Source organism: Nasonia vitripennis, chromosome 5, assembly GCF_009193385.2.
Source record: "Nasonia vitripennis strain AsymCx chromosome 5, Nvit_psr_1.1, whole genome shotgun sequence".
In the NCBI taxonomy this organism is placed as follows: domain Eukaryota; kingdom Metazoa; phylum Arthropoda; class Insecta; order Hymenoptera; family Pteromalidae; genus Nasonia; species Nasonia vitripennis.
Window position 1 is genome coordinate 9,047,212 of NC_045761.1, and position 26,454 is coordinate 9,073,665.

The 26,454-nt window shown below is 45.7% G+C and overlaps 2 protein-coding genes across 3 annotated transcripts; one reads left to right on the top strand and one right to left on the bottom strand.

Moving 5' to 3' along the window:
* Positions 1-39: 39 nt before the first annotated feature.
* On the bottom strand, positions 40-13,663 carry LOC100679778 (metabotropic glutamate receptor 8). Of its 2 annotated transcripts, XM_008217470.3 has the most exons (6): positions 12,077-13,658; positions 7,576-7,809; positions 5,213-5,376; positions 4,720-5,135; positions 4,367-4,477; positions 40-390 (listed from the first exon to the last, which is right to left on the bottom strand). In XM_008217470.3, the coding sequence occupies exons 1-6, from the start codon at positions 12,488-12,490 to the stop codon at positions 251-253; spliced, it is 1,479 nt and encodes a 492-aa protein (XP_008215692.1). In that variant the 5' UTR covers positions 12,491-13,658; the 3' UTR covers positions 40-250. The 2 variants fall into 2 exon arrangements, with proteins under 2 accessions (XP_008215692.1, XP_031787791.1); XM_031931931.1 differs by lacking the exon at positions 4,367-4,477 and having other exon boundaries at positions 12,077-13,663.
* Positions 13,664-23,819: 10,156 nt separating this feature from the next.
* LOC100679104 (chymotrypsin-2) lies at positions 23,820-25,784 on the top strand. The gene is made up of 5 exons (XM_016981377.3): positions 23,820-24,588; positions 24,781-24,928; positions 24,979-25,225; positions 25,302-25,457; positions 25,559-25,784. Exons 1-5 carry the CDS (start codon positions 24,537-24,539, stop codon positions 25,703-25,705), a joined length of 750 nt encoding a protein of 249 aa, XP_016836866.1. The 5' UTR covers positions 23,820-24,536; the 3' UTR covers positions 25,706-25,784.
* Positions 25,785-26,454: the final 670 nt, after the last annotated feature.

Sequence of the window (26,454 nt, forward strand, 5' to 3'; positions counted from 1 at the left end):
TACTTGTGCGTCGACTGGAGAAAATTGTTGGAGCATGTAATTCTTTCACATTTTTATTATGTAGAAGTACACATTTCATTGTATAAAACTTGAATCGTACGCGTCGACTTATATGATTGTAGGATGAAACATTATGCTTATATAGATGTATATTACACGCGTGTATGAGAGAGTACTATTTACAATCGTAAGTGTAAGGACTATGAGTAAATTCTTAATTAAAGTAATGCGCGCATATCGGCTACTGCAGTCAGTACATCATTCCCGGGTGAGCTCTCTGGAAGAATACGTTAGGATTTGCAGAGAGGGTTGTGTACAGGTTCCCTGTGTCTTCTGGCCTTAGATACATTCCTGGCGGCAGGACGAATGTCTCCATTGGTCCGTGAATATCTGAAACAGAAGATTTTTCTTAATTAAAAAACAATTTATAATTCAAGCGGCGTATCTCATTTCAAACCGCCGCCAAAACCTAATTGGCTCCGTATCTTTTTGCTCATCAGTTCGATTAAATGCAGAAAAAAGCTATTATCCCGAAATATCTTACCGAGAAGGAAAAGAGAGAAAGAAAGACAAAACAAGCCAACGAGCTTCTATATATATCGAGTCTACGCGAAATAAGAGCCCATAGCGAATCGCAGGGGGTCGTCAGAGGGCCCCCTGCTATGTCCAGCGACGCGCTACGTGTTTTTCCACCGTCCGCTGCTTGACGCGTTGCCGTTAATAATGAGCATTACGGTAAAAGCCATCGCATTATATGACGGACGCCCTCACGCACTTATTCTCTCTCTCTCTCTCTCTCTCTCTCTCTCTCTCTCTCTCTCTCTCTCTCTCTGTACCCGTAGGTTCAACACTATCGCGTGTTCATATCGCCGAGACGACCGTTCTCCGCTTCGGTCTTTCTCTCTCTCTCTCTCTCTCTCTCTCTCTCTCTCTCTCTCTCTCTCTCTCTCTCTCTCTCTTTCTCTGTGTTTACGCAGGAATCCGCTCGAGTTCAAGACGACAGGAGATGCTTTACGAACACGCCGTAGGTGAAAGTGTGCATGAGTGTGTATAATGTATAAACGGGGAAGCTGCTATACCGATGATTTCGTGAATGACGAGGCGAGATCTCGTTATTATGAGTATCATTTTGGCTTTTCAGATTTCTGCCCTTTTTGCTGACTTATAGCATCTTTGCTCTCGAGACATCACTCACGCGCGAGGCCATCACTCTGTTAGTTCACACACTTTTACTTTCGTTTCTTATTTTTTTCATCTTTCGATTTTAGAACGTCGATTTTTCCACTAATATACATATAAACGTAGATCGGTATAGGCCATAGTCGAAAAAGTTATGACGATTCGTAATAGTTACCTACTGAGCTCGTAAGCCTTGATATCGCAATAATAAGTGTGTTAATCAGAAGCGTATACAGCATGAATTATCCTCAAGTACAAATAAATTTTTCAACGAATATAACTGTAACGCAAGGAGAAGGATGTATCCAAGAGCGCGTTGGTCAAGACCGGATGTAGACGCGTTAAGGACGCATGACGCGAGCCCGTGCATTATACACGTACGCCGCGTATAAAATATGGTATTCACGTTCCCCTCCGCCTATATAATTGAGAGATACGGGCCCTAAAAATATATAGAGGCTTCGATCCAGCTGTTAATTGAAACTATATCGGCGAAACGATTTTATATTATGATTCGGGAAGAAAACGAGAAATCGAATAAGAGAAGCAACTCGCCGGGGGGGAAGAAAATGCGATAAATTCGCGCGTTTTACATTCAAAGCGAATCTGCGATCAAATTACACCGGTTGGACGTACGTGACTCGCGATAATTTATTATCGCCTGGCCAGATGTTGATACGGTCAAAGTAACTAGAGAATACACATAAAATACGCTACACACACACGTTGGATGTATAAGCGAGAGATAGAGAGCCGAAAAATAGCCGGAAAAATTGCTTTACCGTAAGCTGTGGGAGAAACATTAATTACGCGCGCCTGACGTATTCATCCGATTTTTGTAAGTACAGCATACACATCGATATTACGAATTACGTTACGCAACAGTGACTACATTTCGAGACAGAAAAAAAAGACACATCAACAACGTCTTCTTCACGCTCGATAAAAATCGAATCGACTTTTTTCGTGGATGAACGAATACATATAACGGAACTCCCTTCCGCTTTCCATTAATTCTTTTTTACAATTCAAAGAGCAACGAAGTCAACGAGTTCAGACTTTCTCTCTTTCTCTTTTATTCCGTTGTTTGCATTAATTCTTGCGCGCGCTTTTCTTCGGCACGTGCGCGCGGGCTATAGAAAAAGATTCAGGTGAAGGTCGGCCGTGTGATGAGTGAACTTCTTGTTATTGTATTTTTCACCGCTGATACAATAGTGATTTCACGGAAGCTAGGGAGAGTGTAATCCTGATGCGTCTTTCAGTCGAATCGCCGCATATCAAACGATCGAAATCGTTTGAATATAATTTAACGTGGAGAACAGACGTTGTACATTTTTCACGCTCTGTAAGCAAGAAAGCCCAGAAATAATCAATCCAAAATAAAACCAGCATAAATCACTTTCTACTCGAAACTCGAGCAATGAATTTCACTGCTTCTGTATGTAGTACACGTTGCGCAATTTTGCAAAATAAACAGACGAAAATTCGCCGTAAATGGCCGTTTATCCGTACCACATGCTCATCGCTTTGCAAATTTTAGTCCAAGCTAAATTGGCCTAGCTAAGGGAACAAAGTCAGTAAAACCGGAGAAAGAAAAAAAATGCAGCTAATTTGATGCACAGCAGCGAAGAGCAACGAGTGAAGCGGAAGAGAAGCTATCAGCGACTCGCGCTAAACGGCGCACATAGTTAATTGAAATACAAACTTTCATCGCGCGCGAGCCGCAGCTAAACGATCTAAGCATCATCATCATCTCGCTTACACACGTATACACTTAAACCGATCTCTCGTCCCATCTCTCTCTCTCGAGGAGAGAGAAAAAAGGCGACTTCTAATCACAACTCGTTAGTTCCACCGATGAAGCTTCGTATATAGCCGCGTGTACGTGCATAGTCGAAGTGCGCTCTTCTATTATACGCATATCTCCTTTGCTATTATATACGAAAGACGACCGCGCGCGCCTTACCGATCTCTCACGCGACGCGCTCGTTTTCACGGCTAATAAAAGAAAAATAGCTACACACAGCCCAGAGAGAAAGAGAGAGAAGAAGTGGGCAGGGCGCTATAAAACCCGGAGAGAAAGAGCAGTGCATACACACGCACATGCGAGAGAGCTGCAGCAGCAGCAGCAGCCTCGAGTTTATAATCCGAGCTGTGGCTTTATATTTGCATGCTCGCTCGAAATTATCTCCCTCGCTCGCTCGCTCGCTCTTCTCTATCCGGCAGTTTTCACTCGGCGTATATACAGTCGCGTGTGTGCGCGCGCGAGAGAAGATCCTCCGATTGCACAGCGCCTAAACAATTCGCCTCTCGGGGGTATATATATGTGCTGTACGTACGGCAGCTATGGCAATGAAATTCACGCGGCTGCGGAGCGACTCCTCTTCTCGCCGTCGTCATAAAAGGAGCGTCTGCGCACACACCTCCGGCCTTTTCTTCCCGGCGAATCGCGGGATAATTCAATGAGGATGCGAAAAATAGAAGACTCGCGCGATGCCTTTTTCCACAGCCGCGGGGACGTACTTCATGTATACGAGTATAGAGAGCCGAGAGCGAAGAAGAGCTGAGAGCTTGGATTAATTGGAATTGTATGATGCTGAAGCTAATACGGCTCTTTATAGTTGCTCTTCTTATACTGCGCGACGTTTATTGGTTGGAGATATTTCAAAAGTCATGTGCGCTGAATGAGAGTCCCTTGGATTATACGGGTGCACTTGCAACGCTCGCAAGGGAGTGAAAAAAAAGAAGCTTTCGTAATTTACAAGACACATGTGGGTGCGCAGCTTTCCTCTTAAATGCAGGTCTGCAACCGCAAAAAGTTCTCGCGTGGGTTTAGTGCGCCTCGCGAGAGAGAGAGAGAGAGAGAGAGAGAGAGAGAGAGAGAGAGAGAGACAGAGACAGAGAGAAAAAAATAAGAAGACCAAAAAGTCCGTTGGCTATATACCGAGAATACACTCGAGACCGTGAGCCCAAGATTACAAGCTATTGTGGCCCGAGCAACGTACGTATACAATAATTCTTCCAGCGCCACGAGAGAGGGAGAGGGAGAACGAAAACGAAAGAGAAAAATACAAGCGATTGTAAATTTTAGCCTGTGTGTGTATTAACTCTTTGAAAATAGAGGATACGTAATATAGCTTGTGCGAATGTATGGGTGTATTATAATTAACAAACGAGTTCCACTTACATGGCATGTGTTCGAAGTTGGAGGCAGACGTGCCTTCCGAGTAGACAGGACTGCCACCGTGTCTGCAGGCATTGCAGCCTGGTATCCCCGAGGAGACGAGCGCTACGCGATCTGTAATTGAGGAATCCTTGTAAAACCGAGTGTTCGGTGCAGTTTCGAGGACGTTTTCTACAGTCTTTATCGCGTATCCGTAGCGTGAAATCGCGCAGATACTGTCGGCGAATCGTATACATGCAAATGCGAACTAATCCAGCCAAGTTCCAAAAAAACGAAATCACATTCACTGCGTGTTTACTCGCGACGAAGAAACTCGAATAAAAGAAAATCGGCGTCCGAAACCCGATATAACCTACCAGCGCTGTGGTAGTGCATCTTCCTCTTGAGGCTCGACTCGGCCGGTTTGAAGTGGAAGAACGAGGGCGAGTATCCACTGCCCGGTAGCGAGCTCAGTCTCTCCTCGCGCTCGGCTCTCATCGTCGCCGCGGCGACGACACCGTTGGTCCCCTCTCGACCCAGTGCCGCCAGCTGTCTTCCTTTGGGCACGAACATGGCGAGGAAAACGAGGATGGCCGTGGCCAGGAGTCCAAAAGCCAGCCAGGCTTCGCGTTCCGATTCGGGCGCGACGATCGAGCCGATCGCACTCGTCAGCCAGATCGGCAAGGCCAGACCGACGGCTAGACCGATGAACGCCGACTCGCGGTAGTTGTCTCGCACTCCGCGCGCTCGAATCGCCAGGAAGGTCACCGCTACCAGTAGTGCTCCCGGGTACCTGTTGGTTGAGAACGAAAATATGCGATTAATAACGATTTTCGAAGGTTCGTACACAACCAGAAATCAAAAGCTCACCCGAGGGACGCGACGGTCTGTCCGATCGGCGTCTTGCAGGAGCTTATCGCGGGCGAGCGATCGAGCCTCAGCTTCAGCGGCTGGTGCACCGCCGGGGGTTCCCCGTACAGCCACTGCCCGACGATCGCCACTTGCACCAGCACCGCGAACACGAGGACCAGCGCCTGTGGACAGAAAAAAACAACACACCGACGTTGAAATAGCTGCTCTCTCGAGTCTAGCTGTATATCCACTGTACACACACACACACATACACACCTGCATATAATACTGCACGCAAGCACGATTTCGGATTCACGCTACGGAAAGTTAAGCATCTCTCTCTCCGCGGAGGAGCAGCTCACGCTCCCTTGCGCACGCGACAACGCACACACGGGGCCCATTGTATACGCCAGTCTAGGCTGTACGTGTACACGCTTCGCTCTCTGTTCTATAATGTAATTGAGTCAGCCGAACGACCTTTCCGCCATTTCGTATTAATGTAAGCGCGCCGCGAGTCCTTCCTTAGCTGCTTCTCTCTCTCTCTCTCTCTCTCTCTCTCTCGGAGTATATAAATTTTCTAAAAGCTATATAGCTATATAGCTCGCTCCTCGTGAGAATCCGCGGCTTTTCTCTCATCCAGTCTCTTTGACTTGCTGCGGAGGAGCTTCGCTATTCATTTTATTCACGACAACAGCGTTCTACGCGCATTTTCCCCCTTTTCCCGCGAGCGTGCCGATGAGCAGAGTATAAATTATACGTCGTGTGGCGAATGAATCGCGCTGTGCTGCGGTTTGCGGCTAGCTGCTCGTATACAGAAGCCAAAGAAGGATCGGCGAGTGTGTATAGGGATTATCGGGCCAGAAGAGAGCTATGCCGCTCATTAGCATACATCAGCGAGGCGAAGCGTGAGGGAAAAAATGGCAGAAGCGACTACGGTTGACCCTTGGTGTTGTTATTATTTACGCGGAATATCGCGAGAGTTTACGAATTCGTTCATAGCCAACGATATAAGAACGTGTTAAAAGCGACGAAAAAGCAACTCCAATATAAGCGCCTATTTCCAGTGCGTATTTTCTTTACGAGGCCATTACCCGCACGGTGTCCATAGGCGCAACATAATCGTACAGGCCGCGCGCAGATGTTAAACAGAGAGTCGCGCATTAGAAACAAGTAGCTATACACGCACTGTACGTACAGCTTTGTGCGCATCCGCTCGCCGGCTAATTAGAATATTCCGCCTTTGCATAATCCCAGCTCTCGGATAGGTAAACAAACGGTGTATTCTCTGGACTTTTCTCGCTGCTGGACGAAGTTAAGACGAGGAGCAGCTGCGCGGGATTTTGCAAGGAGCGGGTAAGGAAAAAGGTCGTCTTTTGACATTTCTATCGTTGCAAAGCGCGCTGTTCGTTACGGCATCGACGGCCTATTGTGTCTCTCTAGCTCGCGAGAGCAAATTCGCAACGTTAGCGCGATATTATGTACCTGTGCGAGTCGTTTGACTCGACGCTGGAAACTGATGGTGTATTATACGCTCGTGCTTGTCTTTGCAGTTTGAGTAAAATGATGGTCTGATTGTTATTGAAGGCGTTATCGAACGTTGAAATTGCAAAGTTGAGTTCATTATTGAGATATAACTTGAAGTAATAGTTCATTCATTATTTTTTTAAGATAAACGCAATACACAATTTATTTAAAAATAATGTTAAGCGCATGATCTTATATTAATTTTACGAAGCAGTTATAACTCGAGCAGCCGAGGAATAAGCAGGACTAGAAAGGCAGTTTTGGCGTAGATAGCAGGCCGCTATATCTAGACTCGTCGCGCAGATATGCGATGAGGGAAATGATAAAGCATCTATGCACCACCTATATTCGTTAGCCAGAGACTAAATTGTAGACATTTATTTTCGCGCCTGTTCCAAGAATGATTTTATAGGATTCTATTTATATATCCTACAATATTCGTGGTAACACGTGCTGTATTATCTAAATTATTGCACCAAACGAAAAACAAGAAATATCGATATAATAGCTGCAATTTCTCACCGTCCAGATTGCATAATTAAACGTTCGAAATAAAAATAGATAAACTAACTTTCGATTCTAACACTTCCGCCACAATTTAAAAATATCTCCAATAATTACGCCCGATAATATCTGGATCTCAAGAGCATTTAATAAGCGCAGCAACAACCAGCAGCTCTCCGCATCGCCCATACCTAAAGACTGAAAAGTCGTTACGAATAATTCGCCCGTGATTACAGGTACACGTAAATCGCGGAAACGGAGTATATAATTTATACACTGTAGCAAACGTGATATTTCCACAATTAGCACATCTCGATCATTAGAACCATTGAAAGACAGAAAAACAGACTCACCTGATAAGGAGCTGGCAGATAGACGCCGCTATTGAGGGACAGCAGAAAGACGCACTTGACGAGCAAAGCGGCAAAGACCAGTGCCGCCGGAAGTCCGACCAGACGGAAGGCCGTGCAGGAGATCGGGTTGGCCGTGAGCGAGGCCGCGGCTGATAAACCAGCCAGGAGGAAGAGCCCCAGGAGCAGAGCTTGCCCGAGGAACAGATGCCGTCTGCTAGGCGCTGCTGCTCTCGCCTGTAAATCATTTCCGTTTTATTGACAGGCCTCCAGCACTCGCTCTGAGTGTGTATATTTATATGCATGCGCGCTTCACTTTTTTCTAGTTTTATATAGGATGTCTGGTGCATTGTTCCGTTTATTGGACGAGTTTCTCTGACGCGCCTCTGCGGCTAATTGACTACTCGCTCTCGAGTCGGACGATTCGTGGAAAGTCACGTTGGCTTTTTATTATCGATATGGGTATGGTCGCTTTCTATGAATATTGAAGATGGAATTTCTCTCGTTGATCTCGGTCGGTTTGTTTTAATTACGCTGACTATATACCGTTCTTTTTTATCTTCTTCATATTTAGTTATTGTTATGCAGGGGAAACTTCGAGTTTGCTCTCGGGCAGTGCCTCGATAAGGGGTACTTTATATTTACGCGAGATAAGATAGCCGAGATTTACGCCTCCATTAATTCAAAGACGTATCGTATATTACGCCTTCCGAGAAATTCCGAAAATATCTAACAGTATAATAGGCGAGAGGACAATAAGCCTGTACAGTTTTAGCAGTCTTGGTCAAGCCATTAAATTAGAATACACCCATGAGCCCGGTGAATTTGAATAAGCAAGCGCGAGATTTCGTGCGTATTTTACCAAAACCTCAGCCGTTTCCTCAATAAAAACGTCGCCTCTCGTCGAACAATTCAAAAAAAGGAAATACTCGACGAGCCATTATACCCACCGATCGCGCATGTGAATTAGGTAACCTTATTCCCCATCGCCGCTCTTTTTTCACCTCTGCCTTCTATAACCGCGGAATCCATCTCGAAAAACTCGATTATCCCAGCGCGTCGAAGTGACCGCATCGGTTACGAGTGTATAACGCGGCTACAGCGTTATATTCCCGCGTGAGAGACGGCGTCAAATTAACAGGCCGAATCCGCGAAGGAAGAATAAAAAAAAAGGACGACGACGACAGCGCTGTATAGGAAGAATCGGACTAATGGCGATTTGAATGGCTCGCCAGAGGCTGTGTCGGATGGAGAGGAAGAGAGAGAAGCCGTATCAAAAGCGCGCGCGGGCGGCGGTGGGGGAGCTTGAATTAATAGAGCTTGCCTCTCTCGCGAGAGTATTGCCCGCTCGCGCATCTTTACGGCCGCGGCTTCGTAAAATTGTTTTCCTCGGGTGGAGCCGCCGCGGCCTATGTGTGGGTACACGGCACGGATAAGCTCCAATAAATTTAGCGCGCCCGAGCCTTGTTTTCGCCTTGAGGTATTATAAGCGATCGCGCGAGCGCGCTTCGTCGTCTCTCTCTAGACTGGGCTGTATTTCTCTTTATTATTTCCTGACCGCGGCTCGATGCTTCGATTCGGACTTGTGGCGTGGAAAAATTCTTCTGGAAATCGTATACTTAATTAAAATTTAAGGCGACGGCGTGTGATCGACACTGCAGGTTCGTTAGGCTACTCGACGTCGCGTAAGAGAGCTTATCGATTTTCCATTAAATACGCGCGTATGGACAAGTGATATCGCATAGCCATCGGTGTATAGTGTGTATAGAAAGGAAAACTGGTAGCGCTGCAACTGGCAGTTGTGCGGTTCGCTTGCGTTATTATTGGAACAGATGAGACGGGAGGTAAAAATCGAACGATTGTGACAGCACAATAGCCGCGGACGAAAGGGAGCGCTCTGTCACAATGGAATCTAAACGAGCCTATACCTTGTGCATATAGGTATACAAAACTAGTGCGAGTTTCGCTCGCTTATAATAGTTTTATGTAAATACTCGGAAAATAAGGAGAAATCGAGCATGAACATGATAGCCCTGTACGTAATTTTGTAATGTCTCCGCGCGTCAATATCACTGGACATTTTTACACAGGACAAAAGCGCGCGTGTAACGAGTTTCATTCAGCATATACATATATGCATGAAATTAGTACACGTCGTGTAATTACAACTGCAAAAATCCTCGCTCCCTTTAATAGTTTCTCAACTTTTAAGGATATGGTAATACAGGCACAGTGTAAAACGGAGAGAGAAAGAGAGAGAGAGAGAAGAAGAAAAAAAAGTCGAAAATATGTAAATTACGAGCGGCTGAATAATATACATGCACAATATATATACCCATGCGCGGCGCGCACAATATAAAGCGCGCGCGAGAGCTGCAACGAGAGAAAATGAACGCCGGCAATAAAATCTCACAGCGCGCGCGTATACACACATCCCTTTGATAATGAAACAAGTTCATTCGAAAAGGAATTACGTGTATATAGTATAATACATACGTATACAGAGAGAGAGAGAGAGAGAGAGAGAGAGACCGCGCGCGTTCGAGATTTTATTGGCAAGCGCGTTTCATTTATCCTCTCTCGCGCATGCGCGCCAAATCGAAAGAGCCGCCAAACAAATCGACAAAAGCCCGCGCGCTCTCGGATAAAATCTTGAATAAACGCGTGCATTATTAAAGCCCGGGATGAAAAAAAAAACACGATTCGCGGATTGTACTACCCGGCGGCTTACGCGCGCGTTAACTCCTCGTTTTTTGCTCTTTCACGCGCGCGCGCGTTTGTAATACGCGACCTGTCAAAAGCTCCGCGAGTCTCTCTCCGATAAGCTGCGCGAATACACGGCAGCTCTTTCTGGTGTTCTATACCTCCTCCTCCTTCTCCTTCTCCTTTATCTCGTTATCCATCCGACAATTTGTCATGCGCACATATACCGGGCTTTAATTGATTCTTGTTAGCTGTACGTATTATACAAGGGGGGGGATTTCGCGCGAAGACGGATGGAAAGCGACGCGGCAAATCGGCCTTATATTGTCGTCGCTTTTTAGATACACATACACATACACACACAGTCGCGGGGGCTGTCTCGGCACGTTAACGGCGATACGTGTTAATCGAGGCAATTAATCGCGACAAGAGATGAGCCATTTGTGTGTCGAACACGTATTTTTCGACTCGCAGCTTTCGTAAAGAGCTTCGATGCGTCTGTGACGAGGGACGAGCTTTTGAAAGACTATCGCGATGTGTGTCGCGAGAGTTAATCGAGAGTCGCTGATAAATGACTGGTTTACACGGGGAGATGCTCGCGACGCCGTGGCATTATCATTCATCAGCGTAAACACTTTTTGAACGCTCGACGACTCGCGACGTTGAGTAATATGCGCCGCAACGAGAGGTGGGTATATCGTCGACGATGACGACCTTCATAGGCAGCCGCACAAACTAATTGTCAGCGGGGATTACTTATGTATGTACGGATATACGTATATCTCGTTGCGACAGCGACCGACAAAATCGTATTGGCAAATCTGAGTTTAACGAGAGGACGGCGAGTTGAGGGCAAAAACATCTAATCTTTTACGCCCGTTGCCACACGTTCACCTTCTTCGCGTTCGACGCCGGTCACTCGACGAGCCGAGCGAGACGATGACGCGGTTGTACGGCGTGTAGGTAATGTTATACTTTCGCATATGCCGCGCTATATGTATTTGCCAAAGGGAATAGCGAGAAAGCGGACGATCAAGGCCCGGAGTTTTTGCTTCTACCCTTGCGCGCAACGTACGTTTGGAGTTTGTTTTATATATTACGGCGAACTAAGTTTTTGCGGCGAAGAATTTAAATCACCCTTAATTTCGTGTCATAACATTAAATTGTCTCGTTCGAGTGTATGGCATTGTGCGTACGGAGAAACGTCGAGTTTAATTAAGTTTAATTAATCAAGGTATGCGGGCGATTCAATTTTCCACCTCTCCAATTAACGCAGCGCCCTTCTGCGCTTTTTTTACATCGCAAGTCTTAACCATCATTGCGCGGCGCGTCGTGAAATTCCGCGCGATGCGAGTAGTCGTCTGTGTTTGTATTGCTATTTGCATTGCACGAAAGTAAATTATGTTTCTGTTAAGACTGTATTTTCTCTGGGAGGAAGTCGGCTATCCGAGTGGCGTAATTGTAAACGCGCATAAATTAGAGCTATTAAACGAATACAATCCTAATTACTCGATTAGCATGATAGAGCTAATTAAGGGTTTATAACATATGCATCGAGTTTTTTTTTTTTATATTTAACTGCGATCTACTGCGAATAAGAAGTATACGTTAGATGCGATAATCGTTTTACAGCTGTCCGTAGTGTATCCACACAAGGACGACAAAAAATCAAGCCCACCTTGGATTCCACGCTTTAAAAACCCAATAAAAGAGCCTCAACGCGTGAACCAAGTTCTCTGGGTCAAAGTCGGCGCCGCAAAAACCCGAGGTGTAGCAAACATCGGGCAAAAGCGTGTCTCACCTTCAGCAGCACGAAAACCTCGAAACCGGCCATGATGAGCATCGCGACAGCGCTGAGCGCGGCCAGTGGCAGAGCCCAAGACTGCTGCCTGAGCAGCGGCTGATGAGGTGCAGGTCCGATCCTCGGGTCATCAGCCGAAGTGACGATCGCTGGACCAGGTCGCTGGTGTCCTCTGGTACCAGACGCCGGTACGCTGACGACACTGGCGGTGCTCGCCGGTTCCTGTTGCTGCTTCACCCGATCCAGCGCCGGGATCAGGAAGTACTCAGTCGACAGCTCGGCCGGTTGGTGATGCTGGTGACGCTGCTGGTGGTTGTTGGCCGGTCGGTCCAGCCGACGGGAACCCGAGGCCGTCTGCAGGTACTGGCCCGAAGCCGCCACCGCCGCCGAAAGGATTATCGGGCTTAGCTTCATTCTCGCTTCTCTCGCTCTCTTTCTTTCTAGCTTCGCTGTCGTTTAATCAAGCTGACGACGATGACGATGAGTCTTTAGCTGCTGCTGGATTACGAACCGATTTTTTCATCGTGTTGCGAGAGACGATCGGCGTGAAATCCCAACCGATCTCAGTTATCCGGAGTAATCGACGCTGAACACTCTGCGCACCTTCGCTTTCGCTGTTCGCCAGCTGGCTGCTTCCTCATCTTCGGCCGTATAGATAGCGTGCGGTGCAGTCCTAGCTCCGTCGTCCTGGCGAGAAGGTCCTCGACCGAGATACCGATCGTCGTGTGCGAGTGTACATATACACCCTTTTCCCCACTGCGCTAATTGCCAGCCGTGTTGCTGAGGCGCATTTTTTTCTCTCCTTCTCTCACTCTCTCTATTCTATATACTCGTCCTGATTAATGCACGCGCACACCGATCCACACTGTATACTTCTATAGCGCCTCTCCGAGCAATTTTAATTGAAACCGATCGGCCAATTTTTCGCGCGCGCCTAATTACATTAATGGACTAACGCTGTTCGTCGCGGGCCGGGGGTCGAGCGATTTATCAAACGCGTTATTTGCAAATCGGAGTAGAGTCCAACGCGCACTTTTATTGTTATCACAGTCGCGGGTAATTCGAAGGCACGTGTGCGTTATCTCGGCTGCTGCAACGGCGAAGAGAAAAAAATTACTCTGCTCAGGTATAGCTGTATAGAGAATATAGAAACGTGCGCTGGCGCGTGGGCCTGGTACCGCGAGGCGGCGTGTACGTTCTCCGGAGGAGTCGCGCGCCGACTGAAGGAGCGAACCGCGCGCTCGGCCCGCTATAGCTATGCTCCTCTCTCTCTCCCGCCGTGTATATAGCTGAAAGTGTACAGTGGGCAGGAGGAGAGTTCCGTCTCCGGCTATGCAGCGCGCGCCAGACGACATCTCCTCTCTCTAACGGAGGAGCTGTACACGTACACACACACATTCACACGAGCGCGGAGCTGCAGATGGAAGAGGATAGCCGAACCGATATACCCTAGCGAAGAAGAAGAAGAAGAAGAAGAAGAAGAAGAAGGACCAAGGCGAGCTGCTGCTGTTACTGCAGAGGCGAAACGGGCAAAAACGAACAATGGACACAGAGAGAGAGAGACAGAGAGAGAGAGAGAGAGAGAGAGAGAGAGAGAGAGAGAGAGAGAGAGAGAGAAGAGATATATAGAAAGGAGCATAGGTATACGTATATACCTGTATAAGAGGATGGAGAGAGAGAGCGAGAGAGGGAACAAGATAAATGCGAGGGAGAAGGAGAATTAATAAAAAGGAAGATGGAGTGGAGAGCTGAATCGGGGGGGTATAATGTACGCGCTCGCGTGTGTGTACTGCGCGCGAGCGGATAGAGTGACAGATAAGAGGAAGAAAAATGAAGGCCCGTAAGAGACTCGAGGTTTATACGCATTGTATAATACGGCATTGGAGAGAGAAGTGGGGAAAAATTCGTACAGACTCGAAATTCTGCTTGTGTGAGAGTCTCCGTACGGATTTAATTACAGGGCGTTTTGGGAGTCATCATCGGAGAAATTGAAAAAAACCCAAGGCTTCCATGGTCGTTAAAAAGGGAAGCCTCGAGAATCTGCATAAATATTGACGCGCCTGTAATAACCCCGAAAAAAGAGTTTCAACAATACATCTCTCAGAGCGAACGTTCCTCTCTCTCTCTCTCTCTCTCTCTCTCTCTCTCTCTATCTCTCTCCCTCTCTCTCTGCTCCTTTTATCCGAATGTCATGGACCTCGCAAGTGAGAGAGAGAAGTCGATTTTTTACCCTCGAGTTTGCGCGGAGAGCGAAAAAAAATTAACAGACTTAAGTATATACGACGCATATGCGCGTGTAATGCTAAGAGCACGGATGATGCGATTCGCGACGCAGCGCCGAAGGTTTTCGACGCATTAGTATGCGTCTGGTATATCGTAAGGGCGGCGATGATGATTTCGTGTGGCTCTTATTCTGTACCGCGGAATTTTTAACGAGATATTTGATGCGCACGCATGCATGATCGTGTACCGAATAAAGAGCGTGAATTATTATATAAATTAAAAAAATAAAATCGTAATTTCGAGAAAGCCATAAGCCAGCAAACTTCGGCAGATCACGGCCTTTAACAAGGCTCCGAGTAATATACGGTATCAAAAGACGAAACGACGCTGTATCAGTTCATCAACCCTGATTTCCGAGAAACTATAGCTCGGCGCGTAAAAAGATTTATGCGTTGCATAAGACCCAGCTCCGGCGCGAGCTGCTTTTACCCGCGTATAATCGCGCGATATTTCCGCGACTATTCATCTCGAGGGAGGATATAATATGCAAGGATATATAATATATGCGAGAGATTTAATCGAGGCGTCGATTGGCCGTAGCAGATAAAAAATTACACACATATCGCGTTTGTGTCGATGCCTCGTGTGATAATGAGCGTATTATGAAACGATTACGCGCATCGCGTTTGAAAATCTATATTTTCCGTTGCATAAAAAGAATCGTGTAGTATTAGCCGTAATTAAGGCGGAAAAATAATCCGATAGACGGACGGTCAGCCGGAAGACAAGTCTCGAGCCAATCCCTCCGAGCAAATATTTGTACACAAAAAGTCCTTTTCATCGCGCTCGCGCGCACAAAGAGAGCCGATAGAGAAAGCTAATCTCATCCCCCTATATAACCCCGGCTCTTGTATGGTATACAGTGCCGTTGGCAAGTGCCGTTACGTCCCACCAAAAATGACATAACAAAACAGAGAGATAGCCGTCGTAAGGACGATCGAGGATGATGATGAGTATAAGAAAAATGATCATCAGGGCCTCACCCTTTGCCGCGATCGATCTACCTGTTTGTACAGCTAACTGTCGCGCTGTGTGCCTCTTGTTTGCGCTTCTTTGGCCTTCATATATACACTATCCACTACCTATACTATGCGGCTACGATACCATGACTCGTCAGACAGCGAGATTTCTTCATACAGAGCTTTGCGCAGAGTCATCCCTATAGAACGGACCGCGGAATTCCTCTACGCGTGTGCACGTGTGTGTTATAGTCGACGAAACGATCAGTCGATATCGGCCTTTTGCTTTCGTGTAGAACGTATTATATGCTGTTTTTCCGCGATACGAGCGCACGCACACGCGACGTATGAAGCAGCCGAAAGTCAATGTACCTTGACGGCTGTTATAACCGATGCATCGAGGCTTCATCGGCCGATGAATTTCGTGTCTTCCTCGACTAAGAGCTGTAGCGTGTAACGGTTCCGGATTTTCGGATGTCTAGAGACACACTTTCCGTGATAGTGTACCTGTACTTTATTGAAAACTGAAACGAAGGCGGATAAAACAGATGAGCTTTTGCAAAGCTCGACGGTTACCGGTTTTCCCCAGCCGATCTCGATCGAATCCTGGGCGGTCCTTCTCTGGATATAATATTGAACGGGACGGACGAGGCCGTTTTCAAAGTAATGAATCGACGAAAAATCTCCGCGTTCGTTAACTTTTATGTGCAACGACGGCTGCACGCGCGTGTAACGGTTTTGCAAAATAATAAATTAGATAAATTAGGCGAGTCTCGATAAGAGACTCTCCCTCGACCTACTGGTATAAACGAAGCTTATCACAATCAGTGCTTCGTATGGGACAGCCGTGACATTATGCGCCGAGAAATCAGCGTCAAAAATGAAAACTGGAATTCATTGTTCCTAATCGAGTGAAAAGCTCGAGAAATCCCGGAAAGATCGGTAAGTCGTTTTCAATGCATTTATACATAAAGCCACTCGTCCATATAGACACGCAAAAGCCGTAATAAATTTGGCGCAACGACCTCGGCGCAGCCTCCGCGAATCGTATACACCAAACCGGACGAGCGATTTGCATTTTTGCGCAGTTTAAAGCTAGCGCGATCAAAACGGAAGTACTCTCGTGCGATATTACGCGGATGGAATATCGTTTGACATTATACGGCGGAGCTAAGAGCAGACAGAGCTGCTATAGTAACGGTTTCGTCTGCGTGCTGTACGAATTTCTGCGATTGAAGAAGACGACGGCAAGTATACTCGAGACTAGTGCGTGTTTCTCATTGTGGAATGAATGAGAATCCGAATGATAAGGCGGGAGTGGACGAGTCTAACGGAGGATGGCCATCGCGATAAAAATTCATGCGCTGCATAGCTAGTTTGAGGTTTGTTTTTGTGCGGGGACGAGTACCTATACGTACGTTTGCGTGAGATTTCTTCGCGATACGGTTCGAGAGCTGGTTGTGTATAGACTTGATGGTTGGGGAGGAATGTTGGAATGTTTTCATATGCAAATCGTGATTGAATTGCGACGCAGTTTGATGGCTCGGCTTCTACGTGAAGCGTATTATATACCCGGAGTTACGGGTGTACTGTAAGTTGTTTGATGTTGTAGTGTGATTGGATTTGTTTATGTGTATATTATATCGTTTATAAATGTATAAGAGACGTCGATGCCAAGAAAAAGAAATGTAAAAGACCAGGGGTTGCATATTTGCAGGCATTGGCATAGGTCGCATAACGCATACGGTTCTGCGTCTCGCGCAACGATAATTTGCCATCAAAAAAGAAAAAATGAATAAAAAAACTAAAAAGAATAGAATTTCAAACGTCTTCATATTACACTGGGACACAGGCACGCGGCTGTTATCCCCCGCTGAGGCTATATAACCTATAGGTGCGCGCGCGGCTTTCTACTTAAAATCCGAAGGTGTGTGCGCTCGGTGGTATGTCACTTTATCCCGTCGTGACGCAAGCTGCCCACGCGCGCGTGCGGGATCCAGTTGTTGAAGTCGATGATCGTTTTTCTCTCTGTCTCTCTTTCTCTCGAAAACCTGCCGAGGGAGACAAAGCGCTCGCGACCTTATTAAACGCGCTTGTAGATCAGCTTATGGATTTTATCTCCTTTCGGATGGCCAGCTTCTTGATTTACATAATAGCGAGTGCTTTTCTATACAGATCGGTATCGGTACTCTTACATCGCGAGAGAGATCGGTTTAGCCTTACCAGAGAGCGATTTCTGGTGCTCTATTTGCGGATAGTCGCTCACGATGTGTTTTCGTTGGGCAATCAAATTCTTGCGCGCAGCGACGAATATGATAAGTTTGGAAATAATCTCTGTCGCGCTTTCGTTTATTATGTAGGTATCCGATAGTTTTTAGTGCAGCCTCGAAGTTCTCATAGTATTAGATAATGTGATCGATGCTGCGCGTGATCGAGATCGAAAGTTTCACGATCGTTGACGATGAAAAATTGATTCCGAATTAAGCGTGTATAAATGTTTGTGACGGCTCCTTGTTATAATGAATTAAATTCGACCCATCGATTGGGCTTACTACAGACTCGTTAAAGTATCCGCACAAACAAACAATAAATTCCGCGGTTAATTATTTCGGCAAAGGATACCGATCTCCAAATACGTCTCTCTCTTTCTCGCTCGAACATTTTTCTCCCCCTTTTCTCCCTCCGCTCCTTAAAAGACCGCGCCGTCGCGGCTGCGCCCGAGCAATTTCATCGATTTTCAGGAAACCGCAAGATCTCCGCACGGTTCTCTCTATCTTGGCGGTAGCCCCAGACCTTCTGGAATTTATCGTGCAGTTTAGCACTTGTCGTGAATTCCGAAACGCGAGGAATCCTCTTAGGCCGGGCTGCTGCGTTCCGAGAATCCCGAAAGCAGTAGGATCTGCCCGTGTATGTGTGTGTGCATGTGTGTCTGCATAAGTATACTCTTGTCCGCGCGCGAGAGCTGACGTGAAGCGCGAAGGGCCGTCTCTTGGTCGTGTGTTATATGGGATATATACAGCTATACACGTACACCTATACGTGCTGTGGCGAGAAAGAGCCAACCGGTTTCGCCTTTCGTTCGGCTCACTCTCGTTCTCTCTTTTTCTCTCTCCGGGCTCTCGCGCGAGCGAGAGAGAGAACCGATACACAGGTATAGGTATAGAGAGAGACGAGAGAAAAAGAGAGAGAACTGAAATAAAGTCATGCATGCGTGTGTACAGTATCGTCCTTTCGGCGGTAATATTGCCCTGTCGTGTACGTACCGACGATAGTCGTAATTGCCGGTCGATAGGTCGGCGATTGATCGCGAAAAATTCGATAAATCTTTAAACGCTTTCGAGAGGGAGGCACAGATCGTATTATGTGCTCGGAGCGCTTTGAATAACGAATCAATCAGCGTGCGTGATTTTTTTTATTCGCATCGTATAATACAAAATCATATACCTCCTCCTCCTCGGCTTCGTTTTATCGATATAATTCCCGCGCGCGAACTCTTCGCCGATTTTACAAAGAAAATCTACGGGCGGTTAATTGGAGGCTCACCGTATGCGAAATCAATTCCGCTGTTTTATACACACACATCGCGTCGACGCTTCGTACCTACTCCCGCGAGATAGATAATACAATAATTTATAAAAAAGCATTGCCGCATGTACATATTTTAATATAACAGCTGTGCGCAACAATTTTCCAACAGTTCATCGCACGCGCTATACGGCAACAGTTACTTTCCGCGTATACAAAGCGGCGCGTTTGCCCAAAGGGCTTCTCGACTAATTTACCTCGTTCGTGTCATTCCTAGAAAACATATGAAAAGCAACAATTTCGCAAAGCATTCCCCGAGAGCTCTAGGCGCGTTATTATAGATTTGCCTGCCGGCCAGACTGTCTAGCTACCGCCATTATAAACACATCCTCGTATCTCTCTCCCAAGTACGTACGCGATAATTTTTCAACGCGCGGAGAAAAACTCGACGAAATCTCCATGAGAGAGCTGGAGTTCATCGTCCTAAAATATTCGCGCGTCAAAAGCCCTCGCTCTTCCTTTTCTCTCGCGGTCTATTCCTTTATCTTTGTCTCCCCTCGCGCGTTGCAGCAGCAGAAGCAGCAGCTTTTTTCCGTTTTTCTCTCGCACTGCAGCAGCACGCGCGTCGTTTAAGGGTGTAATACACGGCCCGGAGTAATTCCGCAGCGTTTATGCGCCAAGTTATGGCGAGGCGCGTCATGTTTATTAATGAGCAGTCCCGAGAAGGGACAGAAATAAGGAACCAAAAGAGAGCTGAACGCCGCAGCTTCTATGTGTGTGTGGAGTACATAGGACGAGGGACCGTAGGCCGCGCCGAGAGATCGCCGGATTTATCGGCCTGTCTCACGAAATATCGCCGAACGACAGCGAGGAATTTCCCGAGATCAGGGGAAGATACGGCTCTCTCGTCGGCGATTTGTTGCCGCGCGAGTGTCCCAAGAGCCTAAGGACTGTATTATACGCGTGTGTGCATCAGCGATTGATACGTCCTCTCTCTCTCTCTCTCTCTCTCTCTCTCTCTCTCTCTCTCTCTCTCTCTCTCTCTCTCTCTCTCTCAGCTATTCTCAGCTGTATGCGATGCTTTCGCAAAATCCATTCGAGTTTTATTACCCGATGCGCATAGCGTGCGCTGCCATGCGGCGGATTAACGGGAAATCACGTGGCTGGAAATGCAACGCGCGCGCACATGGGTGTGTTCGATCGCGCGACGCAAGAGAGCTCTTTTACGCGCGGCTTCCAAAGTATGCACTTTAATTGGGGAGGTGTTTTATATCGCGATGCTTTATCGGAGAATGCCGCCGCGGTCTCATGCAAATCCGTCCGTTAAGCGCCCGGGAGATTATTTTTGAGAAAGAGCGGTAATTGTGTGCTATTGACTCTGATGATGATGATGGGCGCGAGGAGTCGGCGGTGATGTATAGTACTTTATAGGCCTGTCAGGGCGTTCCTCTCTCGAGGATTATCGGGCTTAAGTGAATAATTGTTCGGGGGAGATCGGTATAGAGGAGGATGAATTTTTTCGAGAGTGTCGGATGTAAAATATTCAAGAATCTGTTATAATAATAGCCTCTAATGCATGCAGCGACGAGAGCAAAAATCACTTTCCAAGCCGAACACGATCTATACGCCGGCGGGGAATATAAGCATCCATAAATAAGCGTATCTTCGCCAGTGCGGTCTACTGACATCTTTCTACGAACTATCTCGAGCGCGGATCATTCATTAGCTACCGATCCACGCCTAGATACTAAAGGATTCCAGATGATGCGTTATAGAGCCACTATATATTGCCGACTACCTTTTCGTATTGTATCCTTTGGAGAGCTTATTGTACACACTCTCACGCTCTCTCTCTCTCTCTCTCTCTCCAGAGAGGATCCATTTCCGACGGAAGCTCGACGATCTTATACTCGAACCAGTTTAGCAGCCCAGGTTTTATTTGAAAAATAGCAGCAGATAACCTGGATCGTCCCTGAAACGTATAAAAAAATAAGTTTTCCTAAAACTGATTAGTTTTTTTTTTTTATGGAATCAACCAAGCACTTAAGGCCTGCAGTCGCTCCGATCTCTAATTCGAATTCAACATGGCTATCATCGCGGTCTCCGTCAAGGACAAGGACAAACCGCAACTTTTTGCTCCGGAGTTGGGGAAATAAAGAATCGAGTGCGTATGTTCTCCAAAGTCAAAAAACCGGTATGACGAAAAAATAAGACGAGTATACAGTGTTCTTTATACGTACTATCCGCGTACAACTAAAAGTAATCAATAACGACAGCATCGCGAAAAAAGTATTTGCGATACAAAATTTCAACATTTACGTGCACTGCAACCAAAGCAATACCGATTTGTGTTACACATAGCTGCATCACGGTTGAGCAAGCGAAATCCGGCTGGAAAGAGAAGCAGTCGTCGTCCTCGTAGTAGTCGAAGTAGGCGCACATAATACGAGGCAGCTAAAAAAAGCACAAAGAGCAACAACAGTAGAGAAGAAGTGCTATACGCTCAAGGGGCCGAAGATTCGTTTGTCGGATAACGGCGAGGCGCAGCTCGCGTGTGTGTATGTGTGTTTGCTGCTATACTACACCGCGAGAAAAGGCGAGGAAAACAGTCCATTCAAATCTCGCACACGCGAGCGCATATCGCGCAGCGCAATGGAAAATCCACGAGAGATTATCTGCACACACGCGCTGCTGCTGTGCTGCGGAGAGAAACGTATGGCAGAGCTCTCGATTTATGGCTCGATGTACCTATATAAGCGGCTGCAAAAACTTGTATCCTTTGCGTGGCTCCTTTGGCTTAGTATAGTAGGTTTATGACTTCCGAGGCCGATTTGTCGAAATCGCACGGAGAGAACGCGCTTTTAATAGAGTCACGTGTGTACATGCATGTGTACGCGCGTTAGGACGCCCACGTACGTGCGCGAATTTCAATTAGCTCTGGGGATTGGATAACAATGGAACTGGTAATGCCTTAAATTTTTTTCTGAACGTCGCGCCGAGAGCAACGATAAATTCTGTTTAATGCTAGATTGAATATTGAGCAATGCTACTTCGCGACAAATGTCGAAACGTACGATTCTGGCGAATGCAGATTTTAGCTGAGTCGGCGCCCAGCATTATATTGATTGTAGATTCGCCATTTTTTCTATAAAATTGATCTAGCAGTGGGAGCTAAAGAAGACAGAAGTATACCCAACTCTTCGACACAGAAATAATTTCTGAAAGATACTCCAAACTCAAAAGTTATTCCCATCTTTTTACATCATCATCTCGGCGAAAGCCAAGTTCAAAAAACCCGAGGTCGAGAGATAAGCCCTTAAAGCAGAAGACGAGCGAGGCCAACGTACCCCGCTCGCGCTGCAAAAGCGAGAGTATACTTTTTATTACTTATTTCATCCCGCTCGCCGGAGAGAAGATTCGCCGCCTCGTGACCGCAAGTCGTTTCGGCGCGGACCCGGTTCTCTTCTGCTACAGCCATATAAGTATGCGACTTGTTGCTCTCTTTCCAGCCGCCTCAGCTCGCTCTCTCTTTCTCTCTCTCTCTCTCTCTCTCTCTCTCTCTCTCTCTCTCTCTCTCTCTCTCTCTCGTCGACTTTTTGCATCGAGCGATTTCGGGAAGGGCCCTCACGAAGATGTTGCGTCGCTCTCGTAACCAGCCTGCGCTGCGGATATTGAAAAAGAAGAAGCAGCGAAGGTGCAGCTTATATACACGCGAGGACAGAATTAAAAACGTGGGTATTTATTTGTAATGCAAACAGACGAGGGCTATTCACGTCTTGCGATGCACGTCATGTCTAATTAGCGAGTTGGGTTGCGAGCGTTATTGAAAACGATTTTTTGGTGCCGGTCCTAAAAACAAAATATAGAATATCGAGACTTAGAAATCGTTTGCTGAGGTACACTTTTCAAATAACAACGATTTTTAATCAAATTTCCACAGGACAATCGATCCGAGCACTCAAAACGAGCAACTCGCGTCCATCACGCGTATAATATCTTATAAATATAATCAACGCTACCAGTCAGTCAGCCAAGCCTCTGTTTCTCTTGCGCGCGCGGCGCAGCTTCTCGCGCATAATAATTCGTGCAATTTCAATTAAATATTTTTACCCCACATCAAAGAACGCGACTCGCGCGTAGAGGTCTATTTTTAAGCCGTTTCACGCGCGCCAAGCCGAGCGAGGCATGAATAAATTTGCGCTGCAGCGCCTTATACACTCACATTTTTTCCCCATTTTATTATAGACTCCGCTCGGCTATCTCCTGATAAATCTCGCGCGCGGCGACAAAGCCTCGCGCGCCTGTGTGCATGTGTTTTTTATTGTCCAGAGCGTGAATTTCCATCGGTCGAGCAAGCTCAACGATCGGCATTTTTGAATTTTCTGAAACTGATGTGATGGAGAACAAAACGGCTCGTGGCAGCTGCAAAAGAGGAAAATAAATAGTGTAAAAAGAATAGCGCGCACACGGGTGAAGAAGGATAATAAGGAATGAAAAGGATCGTTATTATCGTCGCCTATAGGCAAAAGCCGGGGCATATAAGAAAAGGCACGGTACAAACTGCGTTTTACGCGGGACCTCGACGCACGCGGCTGTTTTTTCGCATTTAGACGTGTGTACATTACACGTGAGCCAGTCGTTATACACGCGTCTCTCTCCCTCTCGCGCAATATTTATTGTGCACCCGCGATGAATTATGGGCCGTTAACGTTAGACCGGGCTTCGCTGCTGCTGCTGCCGTGGCTACCCACTGCAGCAGCTCCGTATATACATTCTCGCATTATCTTTTTCAAAAGCCGAGCGACTTTCTTCTCTCTAAGGGGATTCCGTAGGAAAGCGAAGAGGTACAAGCTGTACAAACGTATAAACCCGCGGTGCATAAAGTCTTGCGTAACAGCTGTACGTGAAATCGCGGGAGCTGCACTGGAGGGAAGAACAATAAGCGTATACTCTCGCGGAGGAGAGGACCTCGGGCTGATTTTGCTGCAACGGGAAGAGAGAGAGTTGACTTTTACGAAGGATACTTTTTATAACTCGCGATCTGGATCAGTAGTGCTGCGCACCGCCGACTGAGGATGCATCTGTTGAGGAGACTTTTCAAGAGTCGAACAATGTTCGAAATATTCCTTTCTTTTGTCGAGTATGCGGTGAAGGATTTGTATTTGACGATGCTGTGTGTTGCAGGAATTATATGAGAAATGTTTGCGAAAGTGATACATTGGGTGTCGATATCTGTGCTTTTTGTGATTTAAGATTCTGATATCGTTAAAATGAAATATCGAAACTTATTATAGTCGTATGTAATTTCAGATTGCGATTTGCGTAGTGTGGACTCATCAGTGTTAAAAATGACCTACTGATGCGTCATGAACGAAATAAATGTGAGATATACTAATCAATATTTTATCAAACTAGGCTAATTAAAAAACATAAGATATATAAGAAGAGTTAATTATTTAAATCTCACACTCTAATTAGTGTGCCTCTTGTACGACGGATGCGATATAGTATGTAACCACGATCAGTTCCGAAACGTGGCTACTCTGATACTGCCCACTTGTGCTCCGACCGTCGTAGAGACAACACATATCTTGCCCTCTCTTTATTTATATAATAAATAGTACAGTTTGTTCATTACTCGTCTTTACTTATTGTCCCAAACTATCAAATTGGTTCTAATAAGTGTAGTCACAATGAAGTTACTTGCCTGTATGCTCTTACTTGGCTTTGTAGCGGACATTAACGGTAAGTAAAAATTTCGTTGTTTCGCATTCAACGCAGGCGTATCTAGAAAAGAAATAATGATATTATTTTTGTATAATTTAAACTTTTATGTTAAAATTAAATTTACTATACGCGGCTTATCTTGCAAGATGAATAATATAATTTCTACCTACTATGAGTCATTGTATAAATTAATGCATTCAAACGTTACAGCCATTGTTGGAGGCTCTGATGCTGCCGATCACAAGTATCCGTATGTGGTATCCATTCGGTCATACGAGAACATTCACATCTGCACTGGCACGATTCTCAATAAACGCTGGATTCTGTCAGCGGCTACTTGCCTGAAAAATTACATTAAGTAAGTAAATACATGGCTACAGTGCTTAAAATTATTAATGAACCAATCAGCTCTAATTATGTCACAGTTCTGGTTGGAAGCAACACTTTGTTAAATTCGGATGGTCAAGTCTACCAGGCAGATAACGTCACATATCACAAGAACTTCGAATGGCGTCACGCACTTAACGATATCGGTCTGATTCGTGTAAACCGTGACATCGCTTTCAGCAAAGAGGTGCAACCAGTCGCTCTTCCGGTGGATAACAATTTCCAAAACGGAACTTCCGCAGTCATCACCGGATGGGGAGCTACTTGGGTAGTCAACTATTTTCAAAATTTTAGTTTGAAAAGGTATCATAATTGCTCGGTATTGAAGTATTTGTTGATTTTAGGACGAAGGTACAATATCTAACAAACTGCAAGAAATTAGTGTAAAGCTTCTCGCCCAGGAAGTTTGTAACAACTATTGGCAACACAGCCTCACGCCTATCTCGATCACTGATATGCATATCTGCAGTTTGACTGAGAGAGGAAAAGGCTCGTGTGAGGTGAGATTTTTTTCTAAATACTTCATTAAAAAAGTTAAAAGTCGAAAAATGTATAATTTATGATCAAGATTTTTATGCTAATTTTATTATTATTATTACAGAACGACCTTGGCAATCCTCTCCTTGTCGGAGGAGTTCAAGTGGGTATTTCTACGTTCTATAGCACGTGTGCTAGTGGTAAACCTGAAGGATCCACTAGACTATTCACTTATCTTGACTGGATCAAGAACAATGCAGTTATCGAATAAACTGAAAATTGTACATTTCGTATTTTCTATAAAATTGTATCGTTTGGTTACCATTAATAAAACAAATTTAAATCGATCATTCAACTTATTTGCAATAAAAAAAGGAAATTTCGAAACAACAAATCATGCCTCTACATTGGCAGACACAGGAGCCTAGAGAGTTGCCAGCTTGCGGGGGCAATCACGTTAGCATGGCTAGTTGTGCTTGGACAAGGTAGCGTCTAGCACAATTGAAATTATTTTAAAAGCTAATAGTATTGCAACAAGTTGTTCATGTGTGTCACATTTAGCACGAAGAAAAAATTCGTTTACTAACTAAGATTGTAGTGTTAGATACATTGATGTAAGACAACCTTTGAATTTGAAATTCAATTTCTATGCAAATAACCAAGAAATATCAACAAATATTTATTTTTAATCTGTACAGTCACGTAAAGTATGAGTCCATTGATTTGAAAGTCATTTCCTATTTTTAATCATTCTCATATAAATATTTTTTTTCTTATGCATACGAATGGTAGAACAAGCGTCAGTTAGAATCGGCGAGTCTTCACAGACTTGACAAAATGTTTCGAAAAAGTTTATTTATTGCGCTGCCATGCTTGTTTCTCTTGCTGGTATTTTGTCCGCGACCGGGTCTTTTTCACAATTCATTCGAAGATGTCGGGGGACTTGAAGAGATTATCGGAAATATTTTGGGTTTCGCGAAAACCGGAATAAATGTTTTAAATACAGACTTTAGAGCAGAC

Bases quoted from the DNA above. Each gene is read 5' to 3' on its own strand.
- LOC100679104 (XM_016981377.3), top strand. From the start codon at position 24,537: ATGAAGTTACTTGCCTGTATGCTCTTACTTGGCTTTGTAGCGGACATT. The intron at 25,226-25,301 runs GTAGTCAACTAT...TGTTGATTTTAG, and splicing joins CCGGATGGGGAGCTACTTGG to GACGAAGGTACAATATCTAA. The intron at 25,458-25,558 runs GTGAGATTTTTT...TTATTATTACAG, and splicing joins GAGGAAAAGGCTCGTGTGAG to AACGACCTTGGCAATCCTCT.
- LOC100679778 (XM_008217470.3), bottom strand. From the start codon at position 12,490: ATGAAGCTAAGCCCGATAATCCTTTCGGCGGCGGTGGCGGCTTCGGGC. The intron at 5,377-7,575 runs GTGAGTCTGTTT...TTCTGTCCACAG, and splicing joins ATCTGCCAGCTCCTTATCAG to GCGCTGGTCCTCGTGTTCGC. The intron at 391-4,366 runs GTAAGTGGAACT...CTTCTGTTTCAG, and splicing joins CAACTTCGAACACATGCCAT to ATATTCACGGACCAATGGAG.